The sequence below is a fragment of the Nicotiana sylvestris genome, chromosome 10 (assembly GCF_000393655.2).
Source record: "Nicotiana sylvestris chromosome 10, ASM39365v2, whole genome shotgun sequence".
NCBI classification, from domain to species: Eukaryota; Viridiplantae; Streptophyta; class Magnoliopsida; order Solanales; family Solanaceae; genus Nicotiana; species Nicotiana sylvestris.
This window is the reverse complement of record NC_091066.1, coordinates 148,984,337-148,994,147: the sequence shown is the minus strand read 5'-3', so window position 1 is coordinate 148,994,147 and position 9,811 is coordinate 148,984,337. Positions and strand designations below refer to the sequence as shown.

The window sequence follows — 9,811 nt, the reverse complement described above, 5'->3', positions numbered from 1 at the left end:
AAGAGCCAATTATACTATTTTGGAGAAATAAAATTGATTATCAATAAGGTATTGTGTCGTAGTAAGTCTCAAAGAAACTTATTTAGTTTCTAAAGTATTCACGAAAGTGGTTGGTTATATTGAGACTATAATTAAAGGAAATATTTAATATCTTCTATTACTACAACTTGTAGCGGGGTAATATATATGTGAAAAGTTACCCACTTTATTCTCCGGTTTGTACTACACAAATAAAAGAATGTCACAATAGAGTAGAAATTTATTGATATAAAACCACATATCATAATAAACTTGGAGTTTATTGATAATTGCACACATCATGACCAGGCCGGCGCAAGGGCAAAGCAGGTAAAGTTGTTGCTTAGGGCCCCTTATTTGTGGGGGGCCCAAAATTTTTAACCATTAATATATTATTAGTCTATATTTTTTAACAATAATAAATATTTAAAAAGACTGCACATTTTAAGGGAAGGGAGCCGTTTGAGAAGAGAATATATTTTTGAGATCCGTGCACGCATGAAAATTCCACCATCTTGTGTTATTTATGCACTATTATTATTAAAAAGAATGGCTCCATATTCTTTTCATCTCTTTTTAACTTCTTCTCTTCTTTTATTCATTTGGCTTTTTCTATGCATTTCAATATCATTTCAGGAATTCTCACTACTAAAACAAATTAGATAACCTATAGGAAAAGAAATCAAGAAAACCTGCTAACAAAATTTTTTATGTTTTCTCTTGTTTTGAAGTAGCTATGTGCAATCCAAACACCACTCCTAAGTTCACCAATATCACCAAAATTGATCAAAAACCACCAATATCATCACAAAATCCACTCTAACCCACTTATTTATTGATCTTTTATCACTACCCCAAGAAAATCCCAAACAAATGCATGAAAAAATAACACCATCACAAATCTTCCAAGAAATCAGAGAAGTTTTCAAGCTTGCATTTGCTAATATTACTGGTTATTCAGTACCTCTGGTCTTGCTTTAGGTATGGAACCTCTTTGTTCTTAAGCTTTTGGTGCTCAACGTCCTAAGCTTTTGTCTTTAACTTTACAAAGATATGTTATTTTCCTTCTTTTTTGTTGTTTGCTCATTGCATTCCTTTTGGCCCCTTAATTATTTGCTTGTCTCCTCGCTTCAACTTGGTGTAGCAGGAGTTGCGATTGCTTTCGCCATTTCAAATAACATTATGAGTTTTCTTCTATTCAAAAATTTAGGGCCCCTCATTGAAGTTTGGCTTTAGGCCACAAATATCATTGAGCCGCCCCTGATCGTGGCGTAAACATGAAGTTTATCAATATTGATGTAACGACCCGACTTGTCGTTTTAGGAATAAACACCCCGTTCAATGACTTACGATCTCGAGCATCTTCATAATATGCATTATGACTCGCGTGTGTGGTCGAGTTTAGTTTCCGGAAGATTTGGAATTAAATTTAAAGAAAAATTATCATTTTGAAGCTTAAATAGAAAGAGTTGATCGGAGAGTTGATGATGCCGCTAGCTTCGTATGGTGATTTCAGACTTAGGCATGTTCGGATTTGGATTTGGAAGTCCGTAGGACGATTCGTTGAAAAATATGAAATTTTGGAAAAATTCGACCGAAGGTTGAAATTTTGATAACGAGGTCGGATTTCGATTCCGAAAATTGGAACAGCTCCGTTACGTCATATATGACTCACGTGCAAAATTTGAAGTCATTCCGGATTGATTCGATATGTTTCGGCGCAAAATATAAAAGTTGGAAGATTTGAAAACTCAGAATTCGATTCATAGCGCGATTCAAAATTTTAGTGTTGTTTAACGTGGGTTAAAGCCTCGACTAAGTTCGTATTGTATTTTGGGACATGTTGGTATGTTTTGTTAAAGTCCTGAGGGTCTCGGGTGGATTTTGGACGGTTAACGAACCAATTCCGAACTTGAAGAAGCTGCTGAAAATCTGCTGCTTCTGGGCAGCTGCTGATGTTTCCGCTTCTGCGACAGCTTCATCGCAGAAGCGACCTCGCAGAAGCAAGCTTCTTGTTGCAGAAGCGATGGACATGAATCTGGGCAGCCTAGTAATTATAAAACATACTTGGTACGTATTATATATGCTTTCGCTAACTTTTTGACTACTATGGCTTACTTTACTTTACTTATCTTCTCAAAAGAAATTGCATCAACGTTAAAAAAAAAATTACAACAACATTCTTCTTTTCCCCCATGTAATCCTTAATATTGCTAAACAAATATGAACCAAAGTAAAGAGGTTACAGAATGAAGACTTGTAAGAAGCGAAATTGGCCATGGCTGGGGAAGGCATCGCAGCAGCGTACAAAGAAGCTGCAGAAGCAGAAACTTTGTGCAGATGCGCGAGACAGTCGCACCTGCGATCATCGCAGAAGCGAAAATATGCTCCGCAGGTGCGAGCTTGGCCTGGATAGTGTGGATTGCAGAAGCGACGCCTGTGTCGCAGAAGCGACTATGCAGACGCGCAAATTCATCCGCAGTTGCGAAAAATTGACAGAAACTTAAGGCCAAAAATCAGTCATTTTTGCCATTTTCGATTGGAATTTTTGGAGCCCGGTTCTTGGGGGATTTTGAGGCTTTCTTCACGATTTCAACTCAAGTAAGTATCTTATACTCACAAGTTTCTACATTTCATAAATCCATGGTTATTTTCATCATTTAATACGGATTTAAATGGAAGAAATCAAGATTTTGCAAAATCTTCCGACAACGAAAATTTTAGATTTGGAGGTCGAGTTGTTATCAGAATTTGATAAAGTTGGTATGGTTAAACTCGTATCGGAATGATTATTCGTATTTCGTGAAAATTATGTAGGGTTCCGAGAGGCGGGTCCCACCTTGACTTTTGGTTGACCTTTTAGAATAAAATTTTAAATCGACGTTTTATTATCCGAAATTATTTCCGATGAATTTTAATGAAGCTATACAATTAATTTGGATAGATTTGAGATATCCGGAGGTCGATTCAAGCAAGGAGACGATTTTGGAATATCAACCTAACTTCAAAAAGGTAAGTATCTTGCCTAACCTTGTGTTGGGGAATTACCCCTTAGGCATTGAGTCTTATGTGAAAACCATGTACGCGAGGGTAAAAACTTACCCGCACCGGGTGTATACACCCACCTTAGTTAAGTTAACCATAAAAGATAAACTAAGGCTATTAGGAGGCTTATTTCTAATAAATAAAATTATTTAAAAAGGAATTAAATTCATAATAACAGAAATATAATGATGCAAAATATAGGTTTGCCGTAAACGTGCCTTCTCTTTTATTCGTGCGGCTCTTCAATTCCAAGTTCTCTAGATTACTACTGATTTGGGAGTTAAAGAATTGGTATATAGCAGGTTAGTTCATACTATTTAGGAACATGTGCATATTGAAAGAATTCAAAGAATACTTTTTGTTCATATTGTTTCCACCACTGTTTTTATTTCTCCATTGCCGCTGATTGAAAACCTCGTTGTTTTACTTGTCTTGGTACTTGAAAAAATCAGAAGTATCGGTACTCTTAAAAATGGTAAAACAAATACTCATGGTTTGACTTTAGGACTTACGAAAGGTTTTTACGTCAATTAATGTGTAGAAACGAAAATTCTATATGTAGTATTTAGGAGTATAATAAACAAATGTACGAGGAAGTGTTAGATCCTTTATCAGTTACTCCTATTAGTTTGGTCTTTTTATATTGTGTTACATGAATCTGGCTAAATTCGATTATAATTGTATAAATTTTTCTGTTTTTTATACTGTCATATGTATTACAGAAATTTATTTCTTCTTTTGTAATATCAGAATGTCAAATTTTGAGAAGACAAACAATATTGAGAGTCATGAAGAGTCATTAGAAGATATTAGAACTGAAGAGGATGATGAGAGAATAGAAGAAGAGAAAGTTTCAGAAAATAACATAACTAAATTAGAGGAGAAAATGAAAGATCAAATTGTTAGGGATGAGGACGAAGCTTATAACTTATATTGTGAATATGCCCATTCTAAAGGTTTCAGTGTAAGGAAGGATAAACAATATTACTTTCAAGGTGGTGTAGTGATAAGAGAAAAACGATCGCATGGGGAAAAGGATGAAAGGCAAAAGAAACCCAGTAAGACATCTTGTAGTCACATAGACACACGATCAAATTGTCCTGCAATGATAAGCTTTAAGCGCCAATTTCCTAATAGTCCTTTCATGGTTGATAGATTTGTTAAAGAGCATAATCATGAGATGGCTTCACCGAAAAATAGACACTTGTTAAGATCTGCTCGTTCAATAACTAAAACCAAAGGGCTAGTGATTGAAAATATGGTTAATGCTGGTATAAAGCCGACTGCAACTTATTCTTACTTGGCAGAAGAAGCTGGAGGGGTTGATGTTTTAGGTTATTCAAAGAAGGATTGTTTTAATTTTATACATCAGTTGATAAAATCTAAGGTGGAAGCTGGGGATGCTCAAAGTGTTGTTAATGAATTTAATAACAAACAAGCAAATGAGACACTCTTTTATTGGGATGTTCAACTTGATTTGGAAGGACGTATAGCTAATTTCTTTTGGAGAGATGGTCTATCTAGAATTGACTGTGAGATATTTGGGGATGTTGTGTCTTTTGATACCACATATTGAACAAATAAGTATCGTATGACTTGTGCACTATTTATTGGAATAAATCATCACTGGCAGAATATAATTTTTGGTTGTGGCTTTTTATCTGATGAGTCTGCAGAATCTTTCAAATGGTTGTTCTCGAAAACTATTATAACTGATCAAGCTCAAGCAATGGCAATTGCCATTAGAGAAGTGATGTCTGGCACTAGACATAGATTATGTCAATGGCATATATCTCAGAATGCTCCATCTCATTTGGGCTCACTTAAGAATGATAAAGGTTTTTCTAAACTTTTTAACAAGTGAATTTGATAAAACATGGGAGATGATGCTTACAATGCACAATGTAGAAGAATGACACATGTGGTCTACAGCTTTTAATAATGATGTGTTTAGTGCTGGATTGAAAGCCACATCTCGAAGTGAATCTACTAATCATGTACTAAATGGGCTTGGCGATTTGAGTACTTATTTGCATATATTTGTGACTAATTATGAAAAAAATGTAGTAAATAAGTGGCGTTTGAGTGAAGAACACGAGGACTTCAAATGTAAACAGGGTAAGCCTACTCCTGTTGTTAAAGGTAGTCCAATTTTAACTCAGATTTCTGCAGTCTACACTCATAAGATTTACAACATATTTGAGAAAGAGTTTCTCAAAGGATCCGGAACATGTTTTATTGAGGCACAAGTATATTGTGATGGCCACGTGTCCAAATATGAAGTGAAAATGCATAATTCAAGTAAGAGTTGGTTTGTTGAGTTGGATCACACAACTTTACATGTGACATGCACTTGCAAGAAGTTTGAATCTATGGGTATTTTATGTGCACATTGTCTGTTGATTTATACGTCAAATAAAGTTTGTGAAATCCCCTAAGGAATATATTTTGAGAAGATGGACTAAAGATGCGAGGAAAAGAATAAAAAATTTGCCAAGCCAAAGTTGTTCTATGAATAGAAGTTCAGAATCTGAGATTGTTTACACCAATAGTATGATGCAAACTTGTTATAATCTTACTCATCTTAGCAAATATAGTGTGGAGTGTCGAGAGATTTTTCAAAGACATCTCGAAAATGTTTCAGATGAGTTAGATGATTATTTAGAGAAATTGAACAGTAGTGCTGCCCATATTTCAGCAAAAAATTGTGAGAAAAACATAGAAGACAACAAGGTATTAGAGCCTCTTTATGTAAAAGTACCAGGTGTTCGTAAAGAGCGTATTTTACGGCATTGGGAGAAACCCAAACAAAGAAAAACTTTTCAACTGACTAATGGGAAAATTAGTAAGTATTACTATACAAGTCTTTGCTTGTTTTACCTTTTTTTTTTTTGTAACAGTCAAATTAGTTGTTTGTTCACAGAGAAATCTCAAAAAGATGTTGCACCATCAATAAAAAACATGTTTGAGGACAATGCTTACACTCCCCATCAAGCAATATCTCCTTTACCAGAAGTTAATTTGCAAGTTAGTTTTCTTTCATTCCTTTTTACGTAAAACTTATGTTAAATTATTGTCATATTATTAACTCATCTTAAATTTTCTTTTTCCTGTAAGGATGTTGATTTTGATTTGGATATGAATGAATCAAATGTCTCACTTTTAGCCTGGTTACAAAGTGTTGGGAACACAACATAGGTATTTTAACAATCTGACTTTCTTGTATAAGAAGTGTGGAGAAATACTGCAACTATAGTTAATGTGTTTAAAACTTTTCATAATTCTATTTTTATTTTTATTTTGTAGCAATCATCTACAAGTACGTGGAAATCAGGAGCAAAGTACAATTGAAGTACTATAGTGTGGCTCGTTACTTTTCACCAGCTGTTTAGAAATTGAAGCTCTTATATAGAATGATTTATATGAAGTAGTATTTTGAGACATTCGAGAAGCAGAAGCTAGCGAACTAGATTTCTTTGATTTTTGGATAGAAGAATTTACATACATTTGTGGAGAATGGTTGATTGCTTTTGTTGAATAATAATTTTTTTTATATTATTGAAACCCATAATTACCGTTGCTTACATAAGCTTTACTTTGCTTCTCCATAGTAGTCTTCTCTAGTAAATCTCACTACATTTTACTTGGATGCGATCATCAGCAGTGGCATGTTCACCCAAAACACCGCCAAGATCATCACAGAAGGTATCTTCTGTAACTTAGAGATACATTTTTCATAAATGAGGATTTCTTTGGAGCTTCTGCCAATTTTTTCTTATCCTTTGTGGTGAACAATGAGAGTTTTTAGCCAAAATTGTCCCTTATCTTTGGGGTTAGGCCTATATTTATCCCTTAAATATGCACATGAGTACATCAAGTTGAACTAACGGTCCTTCAGTTTGTGAATTGACTGGGTGAAAAATTTATTTAACTTCATTGTGAATTCTTTTTCCCCGTTCACTTTCCTCGTTATTTTGATGTCTCCGCCTATTTTGTTTAAGGAGCATGTGCAAAATATATAATGATTAACTATGGTTAAGTATTAATAGTTATAATTAAATAAGGCGACATATGACACTTTTTAATTAGTTGGGTGTATACACCCGGTGCGGGTAAGTTTTTACCGGTGACGAGTACGTACTTTGTTTATATGTGCAAATTATATCTATTAAAAATTGTAGACACCCTTAAGTAATAAATTAGAAAATTGTGAAAACTTAGTAAATCCTTGAATTGTCATGCCGCAGTGTTCGTTTTGTTGAATATGTATTTTATAAGATAATTTGGTGTGATTGCGACTTGGAATTTTATGTGAATTTCATGTGATTGTTGATTTGGTATTTTCCTGTAAATAATTATATTATGGATTTATTTTTCCGTGTGCAAATAATTAATTAAGCAAGTTTAAATTGAAGTATTAATATATTTATCAAAAAATTGGATTTATGAAGGTGTCATCTTATGTTGCGTTAATTTTCCATCTTTTTTTGTTGTTATCGAGGTTTTATGTACCTTGTGTGGAGCCTTGGGCTATTTATTGTGAAATTAATTTATTTTGTTGTATATTTGGAATTTGGTTGTGGCCTATGGGCAATTTATAATATGAATTTTATTTTGTGTTGTCGTGGTAATATCCGTGTAAATTATTGGATATATGTTGAAGTTATGAGCCTGTGGATATTGCTGGGCGGATTATGATATGGGCACGAGGTGCATAAGGTAAATGATTAACTATGGTTAAGTATTAATAATTATAATTAAATAAGGCGACATATGACACTTTTTAATTAGTTGGGTGTATACATCCGGTGCGGGTAAGTTTTTACCGGTGACGAGTACGTACTTTGTTTATATGTGCAAATTATATCTATTAAAAATTGTAGACACCCTTAAGTAATAAATTAGAAAATTGTGAAAACTTAGTAAATCCTTGAATTGTCATGCCGCAGTGTTCGTTTTGTTGAATATGTATTTTATAAGATAATTTGGTGTGATTGCGACTTGGAATTTTATGTGAATTTCATGTGATTGTTGATTTGGTATTTTCCTGTAAATAATTATATTATGGATTTATTTTTCCGTGTGCAAATAATTAATTAAGCAAGTTTAAATTGAAGTATTAATATATTTATCAAAAAATTGGATTTATGAAGGTGTCATCTTATGTTGCGTTAATTTTCCATCTTTTTTTGTTGTTATCGAGGTTTTATGTACCTTGTGTGGAGCCTTGGGTTATTTATTGTGAAATTAATTTATTTTGTTGTATATTTGGAATTTGGTTGTGGCCTATGGGCAATTTATAATATGAATTTTATTTTGTGTTGTCGTGGTAATATCCGTGTAAATTATTGGATATATGTTGAAGTTATGAGCCTGTGGATATTGCTGGGCGGATTATGATATGGGCACGAGGTGCATAAGGTAAATGATTAACTATGGTTAAGTATTAATAATTATAATTAAATAAGGCGACATATGACACTTTTTAATTAGTTGGGTGTATACATCCGGTGCGGGTAAGTTTTTACCGGTGACGAGTACGTACTTTGTTTATATGTGCAAATTATATCTATTAAAAATTGTAGACACCCTTAAGTAATAAATTAAAAAATTGTGAAAACTTAGTAAATCCTTGAATTGTCATGCCGCAGTGTTCGTTTTGTTGAATATGTATTTTATAAGATAATTTGGTGTGATTGCGACTTGGAATTTTATGTGAATTTCATGTGATTGTTGATTTGGTATTTTCCTGTAAATAATTATATTATGGATTTATTTTTCCGTGTGCAAATAATTAATTAAGCAAGTTTAAATTGAAGTATTAATATGTTTATCGAAAAATCGGATTTATGAAGGTGTCATCTTATGTTGCGTTAATTTTCCATCTTTTTTTGTTGTTATCGAGGTTTTATGTACCTTGTGTGGAGCCTTGGGCTATTTATTGTGAAATTAATTTATTTTGTTGTATATTTGGAATTTGGTTGTGGCCTATGGGCAATTTATAATATGAATTTTATTTTGTGTTGTCGTGGTAATATCCGTGTAAATTATTGGATATATGTTGAAGTTATGAGCCTGTGGATATTGCTGGGCGGATTATGATATGGGCACGAGGTGCATAAGATAAATGATGAATTTATTATTTGTACACAAATTGTCCGTACAGTTATGATATGAAATATGGGCACGAGGTGCCATGAGTAATGATGATGATATTGGCACGTGAGTTGTCCCGTGCGTTGTGATAGAAATATTGGCACGGGGTGCCGTGAAAATATAAAAAATGGGTTGAGATCCATATTTTTATGATTATGAAATGAAGTGTCACGGGGTGAATTTTATCTGAAAGAATTATACTCGAAAAATATTATTTGAAAGAATTATATTCGGCAGATATTTATTTAAAAGAACTATATTAAAAAGGTATTTACTTGAAGGAATCGTATTCGAACGATGATTATTTGAAAGAAATATATTTGAAAGATATTTATTTGAATGGAGTGTATTTGAAATATATTTATCGGAAGGTATTATATCATAAAGATTTCTATTGGGAAGATTTATAGGTTAAAAATTTATATTTGAAGGACTTGATTAATTGGTCGTACCTGTATTCATTATTTGTGGAGCAATATTTATGATGTTCTTGTTGTCATGCTGTTTATATCACTGGTTGACTATTGTTACCCTCATTGTTCTTGTTTCCTATTATTTTTATATGTTATACTGCACAGGTTAATATACTAGT

General features: G+C 33.1%; 1 protein-coding gene across 7 annotated transcripts; it reads left to right on the top strand.

Moving 5' to 3' along the window:
- Positions 1-638: 638 nt before the first annotated feature.
- Positions 639-6,621, top strand: LOC104228747 (protein FAR1-RELATED SEQUENCE 5-like). Of its 7 annotated transcripts, none has more exons than XM_070160349.1 (7): positions 639-2,088; positions 2,267-2,619; positions 2,963-3,030; positions 3,814-5,908; positions 5,987-6,090; positions 6,181-6,261; positions 6,370-6,621. In XM_070160349.1, the coding sequence occupies exon 4, from the start codon at positions 3,815-3,817 to the stop codon at positions 4,637-4,639; it is 825 nt and encodes a 274-aa protein (XP_070016450.1). In that variant the 5' UTR covers positions 639-2,088; positions 2,267-2,619; positions 2,963-3,030; position 3,814; the 3' UTR covers positions 4,640-5,908; positions 5,987-6,090; positions 6,181-6,261; positions 6,370-6,621. The 7 variants fall into 7 exon arrangements, 5 of the variants coding, with proteins under 5 accessions (XP_070016450.1, XP_070016449.1, XP_070016451.1 ...); XM_070160348.1 differs by having other exon boundaries at positions 2,258-2,619; XM_070160350.1 differs by lacking the exon at positions 2,267-2,619 and having other exon boundaries at positions 639-999.
- The last annotated feature ends 3,190 nt before the right edge of the window (positions 6,622-9,811 follow it).